Consider the following 20,988-nt stretch of genomic DNA (forward strand, 5'->3'; position numbering starts at 1 on the left):
TTGTGGACATCCTGGCTGCCTCAAGGGCAGGTAACCTTATGGCTGCGGCTGCTTACCTTCTCCTGTGATCGCCATTGCGTCCTTTTATATTTGTTTTTGTTTAATAATTTCTTCTCTGGTAACCACTAAACATGTCAGGACGTCATCTGCACATTCTACGTAGATTTGTTCTGCTGTATTCATCAAGTTCTTTGGTACTTTCTTATAATTTCGTAATTTAAATTTTCTTTATAAATTATTTAACTTACTTTATAATAGCCAGGTGTTGTCTGTAATCTCTGTTTCATCTGGTGAAACACTGGAGGCTTTCTTTGCTTGCCTTGCAATACGTACTTTTTTATCTTAAATATTTTGTCATAATTCGTTTGTATTGAGCCTTCTGTTTTCTGGTTAGGTTCTTTAGTGCCATGTTATTCATTTTGGGTCACTACTATTTTAAATCGGCAATCTATAGCGTACCACGTTCCTGGTACCACAAGTACTTACGAACGTGTCCATCTTTCCTCAATCTTTGACGGCTTTGGTTACATTTATTAAACAGTTCACAAGTATGAAAACTTCCCAATCAACTGTTGTTATTGTTATAAACAGCCTCTTGGCGCTTCGGGGCTCATTAACTGTTTAATAATTGTAAACAAAGCACCCAAAGATTGAGAAAAGATGTACACGTTCGTAAGTGCTTGCGTAACTGCTTGGTGAATCTGGCACCAGGTCTGCCAAATTTAAAATTCCCAAAGAACCCCTAAATATATGAAACAGATGTGAGAAAAATCTGGCGCCTTAAGTTTCTCTCAAATAACTTTTTAGTGTCTTAAGGTAATTTCCTCATGATCACTGTTACCTATCTCCTTTTAAAATGCTACTTATCAGTGTCTCCCTGTTACTCAAGTCAATGTTTTGCCAACACAATAAGATAATATAATTTTGTTTAATGAAGGAGTCATAAATTTAAAACTAATTTCCTGTATAGCAAATAAAAGTTTATTGTACTCAAATTAGTCGGTGTTTATTGTTAGACCTAGAAGCTCTAGATATTAGTTCCCATAAAAGCTGTTCTTTTCACTTAGTTTGATGGATTATGTGTAAATTCAATTATTAGGTAGATCATTTTCCATTTAATTCTCTCAACATTTTGCCGAGCTCAAATTTCAGTTCCACTCTCACACTGCATTTAATACTTAGACGTATTGCCACTGCCCATCCTCGACCGAAATGTATTAGTGTAAAATAATTGGTATCCTCTATTAAACTGTTAATTATTCCGTGTTTTCTTCATACATTGGCCTTTGTTAGTGGTTTCATTTATTGTTGTATGTCGTAAACTCAAGCCCAGATTCGTTCTAAATACATTATTTCACCCTACTGTATATCACTAGCCTCATGAAATTAACTTCATACAATCTATTTTTCTCCACCTAGACCCTTGAGGTGTACCAATAGGGTTGTACTAGAAATTGGCAACCCTTGGCCATAAACGCACTAGACAAGCCTGCCTATCATATACAACTCGTAACCTCAAATTAAGTTCCTATCCCCGAATCATCACTATAACTCTCCACACCCAGTTAGTCTCCCATACAATACTCTCACATTGCAGACTCGTCTGGAGTCAACAAGATCACATCGGGTCCCCACATTAGGCTGGTTTCTGTTACTGTCACAAGCAGATAAAGAAGAGTACGTGATGAAACCGCAGCTTCCTCAAGACTGCCCTCCAGCTAGTCATTGCATTCACCACCACACCCAGCATCCCAAGGACCTATAGTTACATTAAACGTATATCTATTTGTTTCCAAGAACTTTGTATCAAACTTCGTGACCTCTTGGCTGTAACATTGGCTTACGTGGCCTAAGGCTGTCTTAATCTTTGACCATACCTCCGTGTGACTACAATCTGACTACTCGTGTGTATTACCACTCATTTTCCTCCACCATTTGATAAGTGATGTAGTTCTTGATTCACTACCTCATACTTTCTCCTATGTTGTATATTGCAACAGTACATCGACCTAATTCACGTTGAAGCGGCTACAACAGCAGCCACAGCTTCCAATGGCTATAACCATACCACTATTACTGTGGTGCCTACAACAGTCCTACGCACTTGACTCTGCAAAAGCTGCCACGCCTACCATGAAAGTATATCGTGTAGCTAGCATACATGGTGTTCTTGCTAATGAAAGCTTTCCAATTATTCATTAATGGAATTGCATTACTCGTACAATACCTTTGTCATTGCAACCATATTTAAATTCCTCTTTGTTTTTAGCTCGGTGAATATTTTTTACCGAGACACAGACAGTGGGCTTGATCATATTGCGTATCATATCATACTCGGTTACAAGTATCTCTGGGAATTCTCATTATCTGCCGATGTAGACCTGACCAAATGTAAACTGTGTCAACAAAATTATTCGCACACCCTCCGTCACTATGTGATGGAGTGCGAAAAGATACGTGAATTTAGAGACAATTCTATAACCAATGTTCCAGCGATGTGTAAATATTTCATTCAAAATGATCTGCTACCAGAAATTTTAGCCAAATATCCCCAGTTTGCTAACTGTAGGTAGTAACTAAGTGATTGTAACCTATCCACCGCTGCCCACTGGATGGGGGGCGGTGTGCAGGACAAACATATAAATTGTGACACTAGCTCTCCACATATGTCAGTTGCTTATTTTAGAACATGTAATTGAGGTCGATCTCGAACCCATTGTTGATGTGACGACTTATATTGAATTTTGTAACTAGCTCATCAAGATTGTAACTTGCTTACCTTACCTTGAGGTTACCTTGAGGTGCTTCCGGGGCTTAGCGTCCCCGCGGCCCGGTCGTCGTCCAGGCCTCCTGGTTGCTGGACTGATCAACCAGGCTGTTGGACGCGGCTGCTCGCAGCCTGACGTATGAGTCACAGCCTGGTTGATCAGGTATCCTTTGGAGGTGCTTATCCAGTTCTCTCTTGAACACTGTGAGGGGTCGGCCAATTATGCCCCTTATGTGTAGTGGAAGCGTGTTGAACAGTCTCGGACCTCTGATGTTGATAGAGTTCTCTCTCAGAGTACCTGTTGCACCTCTGTTTTCAACGGGGGTATTCTGCACATCCTGTCATGTCTTCTGGTCTCATGTGATGTTATTTCTGTGTGCAGGTTTGGGACCAGCCCTCTAATATTTTCCACGTGTAAATTATTATGTACCTCTCCCGCCTGCGCTCAAGGGAGTACAGTTTTAGGCTCTTTAGTCGGTCCCAATAGTTTAGATGTTTTACTGAGTGGATTCTAGCAGTAAAGGATCTCTGCACGCTCTCCAGGTCAGTAATTTCTCCAGCTTTGAAAGGTGCTGTCATTGTGCAGCAGTACTCCACTCTAGAGAGCACAAGCGTTTTGAAAAGTATCCTCATCGGTATAGCATCTCTAGTGTGAAAAGTTCTTGTTATCCAACCTGTCATTTTTCTTGCAGTTGTGACGGCTACTTTATTGTGTTCTTTAAAGGTAAGGTCTTCCGACATGAGTACACCCAGATCCTTTACATTGCCTTTTCGTTCTATGTTATGATTTGCCTGAGTTTTGTACGAGGTTTCCGTTTTTATATTTTCATTTTTTCCATAGCGCATGAGCTGGAACTTATCTTCGTTAAACACCATATTATTTTCTGTAGCCCATAGAAAGACCTGATCTACATCTGACTGGAGGTTCGCCGTGTCCTCTATGTTGCCTACTCTCATGAAGATCCTAGTGTCATCTGCAAAGGATGATACAGTGCTATAGGTTGTGTTTTTGTCTATGTGCTTAGCTAAATTAATTGTGGGGTTCAGTCCCTGAGCCCATTATGTGCCTCTGTAACCCTTTCCACTACCGCCCACAAGATGGGTATGGGGCATAATAAATGAACTAAACTAAACTAACTCATATTGCGTCACACTATTTCTTATTAACTTTATCACTTGCCCGCAGAGAATATGCCCAAGCACTTGCACTTGTAGAGCAGAGGGTTTTGCCTAACCAGCGCATGTGCCAAGATCTCAACACATGTCCAGACTTTTGTTGTGATGCTCAGCTTCTCTTCTTAGTTACCGCACAAGGTCTTATCCCATTCAACTCGAGTGGTTCTACGTTTTAACCAGTGTTCTTGATTTCTTTGTCCTTTGCCGCCTTAACTCAATTGATCCACCACTCGCCAGCTATGTCGATGGGCTTCTCCTTTGGATCCCTGCGACACACCTTGCCCTCCATTATGGTTTCACGTGCTTCATTAGCCTGTCAATATCTGCCCTAATCTCCAGGCAGTGCACACAGGGCCATTGTGTGTGCCATTATTCCAAGAATAATTACTAGCCAGACAATGACACACGACTACATTTGACTAGAGCGTATTTACATAATCCTGAGCTTTTATTTATATTAAATTTAGTACTGTACCTGGATGGCGTTCTGGAAGTTCTTTACTCCCCAAGCCCGGCCGGAGGACCAGGCTTGACTCATTGAGCGCTTGGTCCAGCGGGCTATTGCTTGGAGCGGCCTGCAGGCCCACATATCCACCACAGCCCGGTTGGTCCTGCACTTCTTGAAGAAAACTGTCAAATTTTCTCTTGAAGACGAACACGTTTGTTCCGGCAATATTTCTTATGCTCGCTGGGAGTATGTTGAACAACCGTGAACTTCTGATGTTTATACAGTGTTCTCTGTGCCTTTGGGCCTACTCTTCAATGATTCTAATCTGAATTTTCATTTCATATCGTTCACTCCAGTATGTTGTTATTTTACTGGGATTTGGGAGCTGGCCCTCCATTATTTTCGATGTGTATATTATTTGATACGTCACTCATCTCCTTTCTAGGGAGAACATTTAGAGCTCTTAGAGACGATCCCAATAAGTTAGGTGCTTTATCGTGTCTGTCTATGCCGTTTGTTTTCTGTATTCCCTCTTTCAGTAATCTCTCCTGCTCTTAAGGAGGAAGCGAGTATCGAACAGTACTAATGACGGACAGCAGGAGTCATGTGAATAGTACAGCCATTGTGAGGGGATCCCTGGATTTGACGTTTCTCATAATCCATCCTATCATTTTTCTGGATGATGCTAAAATTGATTTTTATGCTCCCTTAACGTTAGGGCATCAGTCATTATTATTCCCCTATCATTTACATTATGCTTTCCTACTATGGGCAGATTTCATTGTGTTTTGTACCCTATATTTTGTTTAATGTCCTCATTTTTACCGTACCAGAGTTACTGGAATTTACCAATTATAACAACAGGCTATTTTCTGCCGCCTAGTCGAAAATCTTATTGATATCCGTTTGTAGGTTATCAATGTCTTCAACAGAATTCAGTTTCATGTTGATTTGTCATCTGCAGAAGGTGATGCGACGCTGTGACTTGTATAAATGTCTATCTGATATGGGAATAAGGAAAAAAAGTGGCGCAAGGACTATACTCTGCGATAGAGCTTTTAACTGTGCTTGAACTCTTGTTTGCTTGACAGTTGCTCAGTGTTCTATTCCACATAAATTTTAATACCACCGACCTACTTTATCTGATATTCCCATTGACCTTATTTGTGTGTTACTACTCTATGGTCACATGTATCAAATGCCTTTGAAGTCATCATATACCAAAGTGATCACTGTTTGGTGATTTTTTCTGTTTCTTCTGTTTTTTTTCAAACTGTTTTTCTTCTAATGCCTCTGTGATTTTGTCATAGTGGTAAAGTAGCTGCGTGAGGCATTATCTTCCCACTCTAAATCCATGTTGATCTGGGTTGAGGAGATCATAGGTCTCCATATAACTGGAAACCTGCCTCCTGATCCCTCTCTCAAATACTTTTATTATGTGGGACGTTAGTGCGACTAGTCAATAATTCATTGTCATTACTTTGCTCCCTCCCTTGTAAAGAGCAAAATATGTGAAATCTATTGATTTAGGCGAATTTTGTATCTCTCCTGTGTGCAAGCTTTCTCCACACAATGCTACTGGCACTTGGCATTCCTTTATACATATTAAGTGCATGGGCATGTTGTCAATTTCTCCTTCAAAATCTGCAGAATTCGTGTTCGTATCAGATATATATTCAGGAATTTGCCATATCACGATTACCGTGTTATCCTCTGTATGAACCATCACTTGTAAGAATAGGTCCAATACTGACTGTGGCTTGTTTTTTTCGCATAAGTGAAGGAATATTTTGTTTTCCTTCTTTAATGCCATTTTTGTGTTCTAATTGCATTTCTAAAATGTTACACGATTGCTTTAGTCTTTGCTAGATTTTTTAAAACTGTTTAAATTATTTTATTGTTGAGATAGTCGTGTCTCTTTAGCAGTTTTTTTTTATCTTTTTGTAGCCGCGTTTGATTGTTCTTTCTACGTTGGTCCTCATTCTGTCTTTCAACAAAGGAACAAGTCTTAGACTGTGTATTCTTGGGAAGTCAGTTGTTTTGTCTTTTGTGGGATTATTATTACTTAAAACATTCAATGGAATTATTTTTAAGTTCCCTGTCTATCTTTACCCAGTCTATCGTTTTATTAAAATTGAATGTATTGAATAACCCCTCATACATGATCATTGTTTTAGGTTTATTACAGGTATTATGTTTGCTGTTCAATGAGCTTGTGATCTAAGTATGTGGTATGCGACTGTAATGTCCTTGATTATCTCTTTAGTTGCGAAATTTTCAGATCTAGAATAATTTCGTAATTAGTTGACTCTCTGCTGGTTGAGGGAAAATTTGTCACAGAATCTAAGGAGTTCTTTAATCTGTGGTTGGCTATGTCCAGATAGATTTCCTGGTATAATATTCTTGGTCGCTAGTCTCCATCTTAGACTGGGCAGGTTGATGTCACCTAGGAAGGTATCATTTATTGGGTTTGCCAGATTATCGAGACTATTCTCTCTGATTTGTAAATTCCTCAGCCGTTGCATCTGGTGGTTTGAATATTAGAATTTAAGTTATTTTTTTTTTATTTCCAGTAGTTAACTACCACCTCATTTCTAGAGTTAAGCTCAGAGCATACAAGGCCCTATCTTGTATACAAACTTACTCCTCCATGTGGCATTTACCCAGTCACATCTATATAAATTATATTCTGGTATCCAGATACCACTGTCAAAGATGTCTTGCATGGGTTTCTGTGAGAGGTCCAAATACTGCATTTGGCTCGGTGAGGTTATTTATGAACGGTACTTAGTTATTTACTTTTGTTTTAAGACCTTGTATGTTGGTAAAGATGAATGAGGTTACTCCATTTGGGGTAATTTGATGAAGATTTTTCAGGCAGGTCCATTATGTGTTGGGATTGTCGGTTTTGATCTGACCAGTACTGATTGTTAAAGGGTGTTGCCTGTCGTAGCTGGAGCTTTGTTGTGGGGTGTAATTGCATGTGTGATTCTGGTAAGAAATGGGTCTTTCAGCCAGTTCCACACACAATGTTCTACCTTTTGAAACCTCTTTCGTCTGGGTATAAAATAAACTGGCTTCTCTCCAAAGCCATTTTCGTGTTTGTCACTTTATTTAGCGTTTTGTGCCTTCCTCGTGAAAGTGTGGACAGCTGAGGGCGTAGCATTTTCTCTCCTTGAGTGAGGTTTCGTACATGTCAGGATGGAGAAATCTGCATGTTGATTTAAAGCGACATTTTCCTTTCCTTAGTATATATTGTGACGATAATCTCTTTCAAGTGAGATTGAGCCTGCTCTTCCCTATATCATTTACGTCATTCTACAAGTACAAGATACTACATTAAAGATACGTCCACCAGTATCACAAAACGTTTTGCCCAGGAAGCAAAGCGTACCTTGCACCACCAGACACAGCGGCTCTCCACCCGTCGTCAACGAGCAAACTACCCATTCTCCGCCTGCCTGCTCCTGATTGGCTGGTGTATCGCCGACAGCACCTGCACTCACGCCCTCTACCTGAGTCGACGTCTGGGCCAGCTCACGCCGTCCTCCTCAGAATATCTTTGTGCTCTTAGGAGTTGACATCTCTCTCTGATAGACTAAGCCCTGGCTGTCGTGTACTAAGGGAGGTGGCAGCTCTAGCCAATATTCTCAGCACCTGATTATTATTGGCTTGTACATTATTTTGTTTTAGAGTAAATTTCACATCTATTAATTATTCATGTTGTTTTGTTTGTTGACTTGTTTTGAATTTTACGTAAGCCAAGGGATTGTCTTGTTCATATCTTGTTTTCTAAAGTAATTAAAATTTCATTGTTTATATTTTGTGTTTTGCGTGTCTTCCCATTACCTTACCACAGACAAACAGTCTCTTTTTTTTATGTAAGTGTGACCAGGCATTGCCACCTGCCATTGGAGGACTGCCGAACATAACACTCCAACACTTTACCGTCACAATATAAATACTTTTTGGTGATGGTTATAACTGTATTCTATTCCTTTTATATTCCTGAATGTCTGCAAATGTCCCTTACATATATGTACTTGTATAGATTTATATACATTTTAAAGTTTTATGACTAGTTAATAAGCTCGAAACATACTAAAAAGGGCTTTTCTATTGCAGGTGTGTTGGAGCTGCAGGTGTTGCAAGGGCGCTTCAGGTGTGTATGAGGGAGCTACAGGTAATGTCCACCTCCCCTCCACATGGTCACTGCTGTTAAAACCACTTGGGTCGCAACACGTGGGGAAGCTCAGGTTACAATACATGAACACATTGCAGGTATGATATGTATACAGGTGTGTGAGTGAACTACAGGTATGTGCGAGGGCGCTACAGGTGTGTGAGGGAACTACAGGTATGTGTGAGGGTGCTACAGGTGTGTGAGGGTGCTACAGGTGTGTGAGGGAGCTCGGGTTACAATGCAGGAACACATTGCAGGTATGATAAGTATACAAATGATGTAGGTTTTAAATCACTGAGGACAACATTGGTTTTATTAACATAAATTCAGATGTTTCTTATAATAGGGCATTAGACATCAGCAAAAGAACTCTGGGAGATTTTACTAGTCATATATTAATGATGAAAATGCTGTTGATAATGTTCAAAGACTAACAACAGTAGTATCTACTGAAAATGTTTAAAATATTAAACTAAATATTTTCACAGGCATAGTGAAGGTCAAGCGGACATAATATTCAATTAATAATATTCTCTGAAGTGACTGGTGGTGTTATACGATACGTTTTTAAAGCCGTGTGTATACTATTCCAGTATGTTTGAATCTCGTAATCATGGAATAATTTTGATAGAGCATGAACAAATCGGGAACAAGAATAAAAACGTAAGAACATGGGGATGAAGGAAACTGCAGAAATCCATACGATGTCCACACCCCATTGGTCCATACGAAGCAGCTCCTATTTATATCCACCCAAACTCGAGTTCCTATGTCTTATGTTACCCAGTAATTTGTTCTACAAGTCAACAACGCTGTTACCAAACTAATATTTACCCAGGTCTTTCCTAAATCTAAACTTGTTCAATTTATATCTATTATTTCGCGTTCTATTCAGTGAAACATATAATACCTTATTAATATCTCCCTTATTATGCCTATTCGTCCACTAGTACACTACAATCAATTCCTCACACGGAAGGTGTTATGGCCTTACTTGGCCAGTAACCGGGTTCTTTATCTCAATCACTGTAACAAGAGAGCAGTACATAGTAGTACATCATGAACATCATAACAGCATGAACAAGCCACGTGGAGCATGAACAACCGACAGGCGCGGCGCCAGTCAGGTGGCAGCAGACAATGAAAAAAGTTACACCTCTGTACAAGTTAACCATGGGACAGGTCAACCGTCACCGAGTCACGAGGTCAGAGTTGATGCCGTCATGATAATCTACAGGGATTAACTCCTCCACATCAAATGCAAACCCTCATGTTCAGCTGGGGAGCAGGAGATTATGGCTCATCACCCTCTTAACCCCCAATGTATCTTCCTGTATATAAATAAAAATGGCGTTGGTATCACCACCTCCCTCACCAGTGAGAATTGTCATTGATCCACCTTTTAAATGAATATGATCAGGAGCATTCCACAGATGGGGCTGACCTTGCAACACCTTCATCAATAGATGTTGTCCTCATCACACCTACAAGAATTGGAGTTGGAGTGCATTTTCACAGATGGCATCGATATTGCCACATCTCTCCACAGATGATTTTGATATCGTCACAGAAGGCTATTCTGAGCAATGTGCGAAGCAAAGCACAAGAAGCTCGAGCAGGTCTTCCCCACCCTACACACACATAAACCACTCCACCCCCAACCTCACATCCAGACTATACTTCAGTCCTCAACCCAGCGCCTAACTGCAGTCCACACCCGTAATCGCATCTACCTGCCACCAACTAACACCACACTCCATGTACAGTCCGAAGGTGGACGAGATGATGGCCCTTGCCAAAGCCAACGTAATGTCAGCAATCCACATGTACGGTGGTAACATCTTTACATTCGGGGACACTCCTTCCCCAATTACTAGTAGCCAACTACTTGCTACCCATTAAAATACCCCCTGAACTCCTTGTCACCACAATTAGAGCACGAATATTGTAATTATTGTAAGCCCTCTGTGGTTGTTCCAAGAGCATGCTTGGCGAGGATCGCGATGATGCCGAAGAGGGTTGGAGGAGGAATGCACCAGTGTTGATGTTGAATGGGTCAGAAAATGCAGCCGTTGTACAAGACTGTTCCATTCATGTCCTTGTGGAAAGATTGTATCATGCTGAGTAGGGTGGGTGGGCAGCCAATTTTGGCCAAGATCTTGAAGAGTCCGTCCCTAATCACGCGGTCGAAGGCCTTTGTAAGGTCAGTGAAGGCGAAGTACAGGAATTTTCTCTGCTCCCAGCACTTTTCTTGAAGCTGTCTCAGGGAGAATACCGTCAGTGGTTTACCTCCCTGATCGGAAACTGTACTGTGACTCAGGGTACACTCTTTCAGCAAGAATATGAAGCCTGACCAAGACGCTCCTGGCGAAGAGTTTGCCGACGACGCTGTAGAGATGCCTCTATAGTTGTTGACATCGCTTGTCGCCTTTTTGTAGAGTGGTGATGATTGCATATCTCGTGTCTTGTGGAACCGAACTTCCCTCCAGCACTGGCACAGAAGTTCATGAAGCTCAGTTTTAAGTGTTCCACGAGCGCACTTGAGAACTTCAGGCGAAATCCCGTCACCTCCTGGGACCTTCCCTGAGGGAAGTGAATCCAGTGCTTTCTCAACTACTCCCACAGTTGGTTCAAGATAAAGTTCTTCCATGATGGGCTGGTACTCGATTGCATCCAAGACCTCTACACTGACCTAGTTCTCTCTGGAGTAGAGTTTGGAGTAATGTTCCACCCAGCGATTCATCTGTTGATCACGGCCTTTAATTAATGATCTCTCCAGTGGCTGACTACAGAGGAGCCGTCCTGTTTTATGTAGGGCCTGTTGCCTGTTTGATCGCTTCGTACATGTCAACAGTGGCCGCCGACAGTGGCCGCAGTCTGGATGCTGGAACAGAGTCGGAGCCTGTAATCGTTAGCACAGCGCCTACCTCACAGTTTGTTGAACTCGACTGCGGGCAGTATGGAATGCATGTAAGTTCCTTTCTGAGGGTAGGTTCTTGTAGGATGAGAGAGCTCGTCTTTTTTCCTCTACGAGGGGTATCGGTTCCTCTGCACTGGCCTCGAACCAATCTGCTGACTTGTTCTACCTCTTACCGAAGGTGGACATGGCAGTGTTGAAAATACTGCCCCCGAGATGTGACCACCTCACTTGCGCTATTGCAGGGTGGTACAGGAAGGGCAGCGCAGCAGTGAATTCCTCCACCTTGTGAAGGTCACGGGTCTTGTTAATGTTAATGCGCAGTCTTCCCCCCTCCCCTTCTTTGCTCTGTGGATTTTCCAGGGTTGGAACTTTACTCTTCAAACGACGAGTGTGTGTGGTCGGTGTCACAATCTGCGCTCTGGAAGCTGCGGGTCAATTTGACGCTTCTCAGATTGCTACACCTCGTAAGCACTAGGTCGAGTTGGTGCCAATGCTTAGACTTGGGGTGTCTCCAAGAAACCTTGTGCTGGGGTTTAGTGTCGAAGAAGGAATTGGTGATGCAGAGATCATGACGACAGCAGAACTCCAGAAGGCGCTGCCCACTCTCATTCATCTTCCCAATCCAAACTGGTCCAGGCAGGAAGTCAGAGCTGTGATCAGAACCAACTCTTGCATTAAAGTCTCCCAGGAGGAAGACTGGCTCTTGTTGAGGTATGTCTCTGAGTTAGGCCGAGGTCATCATAGAACTCCTTCGCTTCGGTAGAGGAGGTCAGTGTTGGTGCATAGGCGTTGATGAGGCTGACCATTTCTGCTGCTGTATGAAGCTGAAGTTTGATGATCCTTGCAGACCCCTCCAAGCGGTACTATGGACCAACCTAACAACCTCAAGGCGAAGCCAACACCGTGCTCTGGTGGTTTTCCCTGCCTGGAGGGAATAAAGTCCTTCTCCCATATGCTGCCAGTCACGGGCAGACGTGTCTCCTTCAGGACGACTATGTCCATCTGCAGCCACGTTGTTGATCACAGCTGTTTTACGGGCGTCATTCACTTCAAGTAGATCTTCCGGTAGACCCGGTGTCATGGTCCTTACATTCCACGTGCCCAGTTGACAGCTGGGTGGCTCTGTTTTTTTCTTTTGCCTGGTGCATGGTTGATGATCCGCTTATTGGAGTGTGTCCTAAGCCCCACGCACCCAATGGATCAGGCGGACCATGGTGGGACAGCACCTTATTGGCTGGGGGCTGCCCAGCTTGAGGTGGGCGGTAGCTGTCCTATGAAATAGGATGATTTCTCCCACCGACGGAAGCAAACCCTGGCGCCTCACTCTACGCCGGTTGAGTGGTAGGTTTATCACCGGTAACTGTCGCTTCCTATGATGAGCCATCGCAAAGGCGATGCTAGAGTGTCCTCTCCACGGCACAGGTCTGCACAGTAATTATGAAGAACCGGCTGTTACCCATGCAGCAGATCCACCCTCCCATGCCATCGATGTGATCCAAGGGAAGGGCAGGCACCGATACGCCTGGCACCAGTGTCGCCGCAGGAGTTGCCAAAATGTAGCTGTAAACAGCTGCAAACTGCTTTAGGGACTCCTGCTCTGGATTTTTCCTCAGAGTTGACTCCTGAAGCCTTTCCCCATGAGTGTTTAACCACAAGACAACAGAGGTTTGAATTCGTGGTTTTTCTTCCTCTAGATCAGCTGCATTCCCAGGCTGACGAATCTCATCTGCCCAAAGCAACTGGTTTTAAGGCGCCAGAGGCCCACCTTCGCCTCTTCTCCTGTTGATAGAAGCAGTTCCACCAGGCCTAGTTATACTTAATATAGTTAGCCTTATAGTCATACTTAACTAGTTAGGGATAACGGGCCCTACTTTATACTTAAGTATAAATAAATAAACGTTATTGATAATTCACAGTATATCCGCTAGTCATACCTCGGGTATTTATTAATGTACATTCTACATCATAATACACCCAGCATGTCCTATATAGCATTCCATAATATAGACCTATAATGGTATTTACACGATAAACAACATAAAGCTTCTGCTATGAACTCAAATGCACTAGAATATTTTCAGAATGGGATTATAGATACAATAATATTGGTGATACTAGGCTAATCAACCTAGATATCTATACAGTTGGAATGCATCATACACCAGCCACAGTATGATCATATTGGTGTATGTGTAGTCTAAAAGTTGTAATACATTACACTGTGACAATCCTTCTTCTATAGGCATACATGTCCTGAAGCAGTTTGGGCCTTTTTCACTCGAGTCTGTAGGGTGCCATACTGTCAGCTGTCTTGGCTGCACAGCTTTAGAGAGAGATGGGTCTTGGATTAGCTAGATTTTAGGGTTTTTGGGTTCAGCACTATGTTTGCTCTATTCCAAGCTGTAGGTCTAGTTTGAGAAGTCCAGGCTAAATTACCCTAAGGTATGCAGCGTTTCCCTCTGGGCCGAGGTTTCTAATAATTTTTATTGGTTATTTAGTCGTCTCCTGAGGATGTATCTTTAATTTTTTTTTTTAGCCTGATTGAGCTCATCCAGTGTGAAAGAGGTATTAGTGTCAGACTTCTGCACATTCTGTAAGGATTCTGCGGCACCTTTCTTCCTTTAATCCTGTCTGCACTGCTGATACATCAGGTGAAAGCTGATTACTGGCTGCTCATTCTGCAAACCTGGTTCCCAGTACTTCGGCTTCCCGATTCATATCTTTAGGGTGTGGGGCTTTAGGTATGTTATTTCCTTTGGCCCAGTGGATTTGCAACCACATTTCTCAGAGGTGTGTTCATTCAGATGTGAACACCATTCCAGCCACTTTTGTTCTTTCATTTGCCTGGTCTCTTGATGAACATGTTCCTTGACTTCTCAAAGTAAGGTCTTGATGCGGTCACTTTGCTTCTTTTTATATAGCTTTCTTGTTCTGTTGAGCATGAGTTCTTTTCACATTCACAATAGTACCATTGATCTTTGCGGTATCTGGTGGACTGTTTTTTTTTTTTCAGTGGGATTGAATGGTTGGCTGCATCTTGAATCACTTCGACAAAATCTTGTTCTGGTTGGTTAATATTTTCGGATGATGAATTCGGATTTAGAAACTATGATCTCAGTTTCTATGTCACACTGATATACGGTTTTGAAATCGATCCCATTTTGCTTATGCGAAGTTGCAAGCTTCAGATGGAGGTGGGGTGGGTAGATCCAACTAGATCAATTTGGACCCCATAGTGGTCGCTTGTGAGTGTAGGCTCAACTGACCATGTCGCTGCATCTCTTAGGGAGGAAACGAGGGTAAGATCTAATCTACCTCCTTGAATGTAGGTGGGTTCATGCTTATTTAGGATTTGGTATTCTGGTAGCTGGTCTAGTAGATGACCTATGTGAGTGCCGGCCTCATTTGTTGTTCGAGCCCAGTGCCAATCGATGATTGGCATTTAAATCACCACAAATGATTGTGTTGATGTAGTCGTGTGTCCAAATAACAGAAATATTTCACTCTCGTGGAGACCTGTAAACAATGAACTCAAGATTTTCATGCCTGAGCTCAATGGATACTCCCATTACCTCTGCCCCTGTTCCATAATCGGGTGAGCTTGTTATAGGCTTAGAGATCAGGTCACATTACACAGATTGCACATCCCCTGGATTGCCCGTTGACCCATGGAAGGAAGAAGCTTCGATTGCATGAAATTTTAGGTTCTAATCAGTCTCGAAGCGAGCTCTCCTGTAGTATTAGGATGTCTATTTCTTTGGTTGCTGGTGCGCATTGCAAGTGTTGCAATTGTGTACGAAGCCCTTGCACGTTACACTGCAGGATTTATAGTCCTCTAGGTTGTTGGAATTTGCTGATATTACCGTGGTATCCATGGAGTCTGATGAACACGCCAAGGAAGTTGAAACTGGAGTTTGAGGACCTTGGTGTACCTGAAATTGACTCAAGGTAGATTTCAGAAGTACTGGACTCTACCTGTTTTTAGGAGTGTCTCCTGTCCTGCATTCTTGAAGGTGAGGATATTGTTTTCTCAAATTTCTTGAGCTTGTGCTCAATTGTCTTTAGAGTCTGTGGTTTGTTTGATAGTGTTTCGACAGCACACTTTCGACCAGTTCCTTGACCAAGGCCTTAAGCATTGGCCAGAGGGTGTCCAGTTGTGCGGGAGCACTATTTACTGCTGTTGCAAGTTTGGGGCCCTGTTTACTTTTTGGACCTTATCAGTGGAAACTTTGACACTCTTGCCATCATTGCCCCGAGTGTGCTCAATGAATGCAGTGGACAGGCGACTATGTTGAACGATTTCTTGTGGCCCCCAGCCATTCCTCTGTCCTGGACGGAAACCTTCACACCCTCCACCATGGCTGTTAGTGGAAGGCCATGGTGATAGTCCTTTACCTGCTTCAGTCTTGGTAAGCTCCACGCTGTTTGTGTAGGCAGGGGAGAAGGTATGTTTTGTTTGGCGTTTCGACGTTGCTGTAGGCGTGGGGTGGTTCGTTTGAATCCTTTTAAGCCTTTCGTGGCCTCATAAACTCCAGGCAAGGTGTGCCTTGGAGCAATATGGGCACTTAGCTTGGATGGGCTGGTTTGCCTGGTGTTTATCAATGCAAATTTTCGTGTGTGTGGGGCAGGCTGCAGACTCCACACCTCACTGGGCATTGGCAACCGTCCTTGTGATGTCCAAATCTGACATCAAAAGCATCTGAGGGACTCTGGGGGTGTAAGGCCTGTTGGAACCTGCCCCAAATGTCAAGATCAAGCTTATCTGGGATCAGTCCTCTTACTGTGAGAAGGACTTGAGTATCCTGCTTCAAGCCTTTTACTTGGTAACTTTCTGCTGACACAACATAATTCAGCTTTTCGAGGTGATCTAGGACCATGTGCAGGGGATAGTGAAGGACGATGATTTTCCTTATTTTGTCCCCAGGCTTAAGTTCGTCGAATTTCCTGTAATTTTTTAAAAATCGTTACTGCTGTCTCGTCTTTGGGCCTCAATGTATTAACCTCTGAGATTTGGCTTTGATCTGACCTTGAGCTAGGGGTACTTTTTTGTTTTTTTAAAGGTCCACTACAGCACCGTATGAGGACTTGCCTTCGGCATGCTGCTTTTTGACGACTGGCTGTGCGGATTTTGTCTGAGTTGGAGTGCTCATCGGTAGAAGCCTATTTTCTCGATAGTTCATAATGGAGTGGTTCTTCCTGTTGGCTTTGGTCACATAACGCAAATCGCCATCATTGTCAGAACTTGAACTGAAGAGTCTCTTCCTTTTGTGATTGGGAGCAGCAACGTTGGTTCTCACACAATTCATCTGGTGGTTCATTCAATCGCCCAAATGCTGACTGTGAAGTGATGAGCCTGTCGTATGAAGGTGACGCTCAAATGCGTCTACACTGAATCACTGTTGAAATTACACTCCAGAATGCTGTAGGGCCGGTGAACACCTTCCTTAAATAGCCCTTTTTTTTCGTCATTGCTACCTGAAATAGCCCGGTATCATTTGTCTGTCATCATCAATCATGTTCTTCAAGCCTAGTGAAAGACTGTCTATCTCCTATGCAGACATTCTCTGTCATTTCCTTGACACACAAAGGCACGGTATCACTGTAACAGTTGAGCATAAGTTGACAATATCCAGGATCGCCAAGACACCACCACGCCACTGCATCGTCCTCACAACTGTGACTTTAGAATTTGTCTTTACGAACTCCTATACGAAGTTCATTGTTTCATTTTCCTATCCTTTATTTTGATTTAACAATTCAATTGGATTGAATTGTTATTGATTTCACCATTTGCAATCCTTTCGTACAATGCTTTCTTTTTATATATAAGGTTCTTTAGACTGGTGATTATCCAATAGGGGTCATTATACATTTAAATTAGGTGTGTGTGGGGGGGGGGGGAGGGAGCGATCTTTTACTGGGGGAGTAAATGAATTGATAAAAAAGATAAGAGTGTAGGTTTGTCGGCTTGTAGTAGATATTCGCCTCAATGTAATTATGTGGGTGGAGGTCTCCAGCTTGTTTGAGGTCTTGTCTGATTTTGTTTATTCTGGTCAAAAAATTCTGCTACTCTCCTGGCTGCTTCCCTCTGCAGTATGCTCGGGTACTCAGACGGCATTAAAGGACAGGAGGACTGCTCTCCTTGACATGGAAATTGAAATTGAAATTGAAATAAGTTTATTGAGGTAAAATACACACAAAGGGATGAGGTAGCTCAGCTATTCTCACCCCATTCAGTACAACGTGTTAATATATACATAGACACACATCACAAATAAACACATTACCAAACATTTTGAGAGGTAAAAATATACATTTCCTCCTTCACAAGTAGTATGTTATCAGACGTACACACAAATACTTTTATGACCTAGGTATACTGTATAGACAATTTGCAAGACACCTGCAGATAATTCAACAAAATATTACAATCTTGGTGCAAAATTCTTATATCTCTCAAGAATATCATCAACCTTTCCGTTGTGACACATCCAGGCTATTTGTTCAGGAACAGTCCTTATCTCAGTGTTTCTATATACACTAATCAACGGACAATCAAGAATATAATGGGCAAGGGTGTGAGACCTTAACATACCACATAGTTTACACTTCGTGTCATTACCATGAACATCTATCCCATATTCCCAGTAATATTTGTACCCAAGCCTGAGCCGCATGTACACAGAGTCACTCCAAGCATTTCTCCTTTTACCATAAGTGAAATGGGTGTTTTGACTCACATACATGTATGTTGCATGGTTTGACTACTCTCATACATTATCTCTCTCCTCTCCACTCCCGCCTGTGCCTGAATATTTCTGATTTTGCTTCTTATTTGTCTCATTGTGAATTCACATTCAATGTCAACTTGTGGTTTTGATGTGGCACGTTTGGCCAAGTCATCCGCCACCTCGTTGAGCACTATTCCAACATGAGATGGAATCCACATGAATTTCACACTATAACCTTTCAGCTGTATCTCAGTTATTCTTCTCTTACAGTCCTCCACTATAGACATGAAGACTGGGTTTCGACTGTTTAAGGACTCCAGTGCTCCTCGGCTATCGACAAATACAAAAACATTTTTGTCGTCATGACGTACTTCCTCCAAACACGCCAGAATGGCCTGCAGTTCAGCTTGTGTGGATGATATATAATTACTAAGCCGGAGTTCAATTATCCTGTCCACAGTCCCAAACTCTGTATAATCCCTTATTAGGACACCACACCCTGCCCTGCCATCCTCCGCCACCGACCCGTCGCAATATACATGTAAACTGTTGCCTCTTGGTAACCGAGATATCATGCTTCCATACAAACACCGCAATTGTCCCGGTTCATGATGAATCTTTTTCACCTTGAGGGGTACAATTTCGACGTCTATTTTCTTTACTTTCCAGGGAGCAGACATATTACACTTTCGAGAGGGTTTACAGCAGTCAAGTACGTCGTATTCCCTGAGGTCATGAGCTAATCCTCTCGTATAGCGTGTCTCCCTCAGTTTCCTGGAAGTGTGTACGTCACTCAAGCAGGTCTGACGCTCTCAAACAGCTTATCCCCTCCTTTTCTCCGCATGAAACGAATAGATACTCTAGTGTTAATGTCACGGACTCTATCACACACACTCTGTAAATTTAATTCCAATCTCATTATTTCAATCATTGCATTTCTTTGACATCCAAGATAATCCTCATAGCCTCGTTCTGTATCAGCTCTATTTTTTGAATTCTGCCTTGGCCTGTGTAAGACAATACGGGTGCTGCGTAGTCTATCAGGGATCGAACAGTGCTTATTATAACATCCGCAAGATAGGTACCCCAACACCTTTACCAGAAAAAGCCAGTGCTTTTAGAGGATGCAGACGGGCTTTACATAAGGTGCTGATATGATTTATTTCAGCATTTTTACTCTCATTTTTACTTCCTGCCCTGGCCGCCAAAACCACACTACTCAAATTCGTTCATCTCCCAAGCAGGCCGACCTTAGCTGGTTGCCAACTAGTTGACACAGTTCCTTAACAAAGTTAAATCATCTGCACTTGGCCAATTAAAGGGATTTAATCTTTACACTTAAATAATAGTTAATTACTTAGGCAAATGAACAAAGTAGTTATTGAATAAAATTACTGATAGTAACATGAAATTCTCTAAATTAATGAATTAATAAACAAGGGAGCATGTGGCAATCTACAGCTGACTGAGAGAACATCTTGACCTGAGCTGAGGGCGACTCGTTGCAATGGTGCCAAACCAACAAGTGCCAATACTCTGACTCATTATCACATCCTTCTGATTCTTCCATCACTTTGAAAAGATCTACTACGTATTTCTTGCTTAGTGAATAGCTTGGTACAAGCCCCAGTAATACAATACTCTCAATATAAAGCAAGTGGTACACTTATACATGGAAATATTACCTTAGGGGTAAACTTGGGAGAGGTGGCTTCGCTGGCGACCTGACCTAGGGTCCGTGGTGCCAGCTCACCAAATGACAAGCCGCCTATGTACTAAATGAACCGGAAGACAACTTACATGACCCCATAAAACTCTTCACTACTCCTTCAACATACAATACGGAGTCCTCAAACTATTCTCTACAAGGCAACATCGTAAGACAAACCTTTCAAAATACACATGACACCATCGTGTAATCTCTTCCCCTAACACTGATGCGTTGTTCAAACCAGGACAAAAGTTCCCTCATAGCAACTAACGTGCAGGCGCGCAAACACGTCTATAACAATCCAATCTATTTAGAATTATCTGTATTTATTATTTGTCAATGATCAAAATAATGGATGCCTAAAAGTTGTAGATAGATAATACAGATATAATTGAAGAAAGGCTCATCCTGGCGTAAATGTCTAAGGCTTCTGTGCCCAGTAATGTTTGCATGTCGGAGATTTTATGTTACTAGAATAAACGTGGGAAATGGTGCTCAACTGGACTTGTAAATAGTAGAGTTTGGAACAAAAAAATCCAAGTAACATGGAGACTCGAGTAAATCATATAAAAATTGGGAATAAACCAGGGAACGTGATCGTAAATAATTAGGATTACTATCCATCATTTAAGCATCAAGACGAACGCTTAGCGAGAAAAACTCGCTAAGCACTCGTCTTTATGTTAAATATACTCGTAGCCTAACTTAACTTGTATAACAAAATCGTCAATGTTTCTATTTTGTAACTTTTAGTATATAACTTCATGCACATAAAACTAATAGTTTATATAACATACTATGCTAGAATAACTTTGTAACATTGTTAAACAATCTAAGAGAACAGTACATACAAAGAGAAACAAAAGGTAATCCTACTGTTTTGTAATAACTTCACTAAAGGCATTAACCACACTGTCAAAACGTATCTACAATATCATTGACTGTCATACCGTTAATGTGTTACTGAGCATGTTGTAAGACTTCACACCGTAACAAACAATCCTCCTTTAGTAACATAACCGTTTTGGTGTAGTAACAAAACTGTCATCTTG

General features: G+C 42.0%; 1 protein-coding gene across 1 annotated transcript; it reads right to left on the reverse strand.

The window, feature by feature from the left end:
* Window positions 1-10,630: 10,630 nt before the first annotated feature.
* LOC138364025 (uncharacterized) lies at window positions 10,631-11,224 on the reverse strand. The gene has a single exon (XM_069323461.1). It carries the CDS (start codon window positions 11,222-11,224, stop codon window positions 10,631-10,633), a length of 594 nt encoding a protein of 197 aa, XP_069179562.1.
* Between the last annotated feature and the right edge of the window lie 9,764 nt (window positions 11,225-20,988).

The sequence above is a fragment of the Procambarus clarkii genome, chromosome 12 (genome assembly GCF_040958095.1).
Source record: "Procambarus clarkii isolate CNS0578487 chromosome 12, FALCON_Pclarkii_2.0, whole genome shotgun sequence".
NCBI lineage: Eukaryota > Metazoa > Arthropoda > Malacostraca > Decapoda > Cambaridae > Procambarus > Procambarus clarkii.

Bases quoted from the DNA above. Each gene is read 5' to 3' on its own strand.
- LOC138364025 (XM_069323461.1), bottom strand. From the start codon at position 11,224: ATGGAAGAACTTTATCTTGAACCAACTGTGGGAGTAGTTGAGAAAGCA.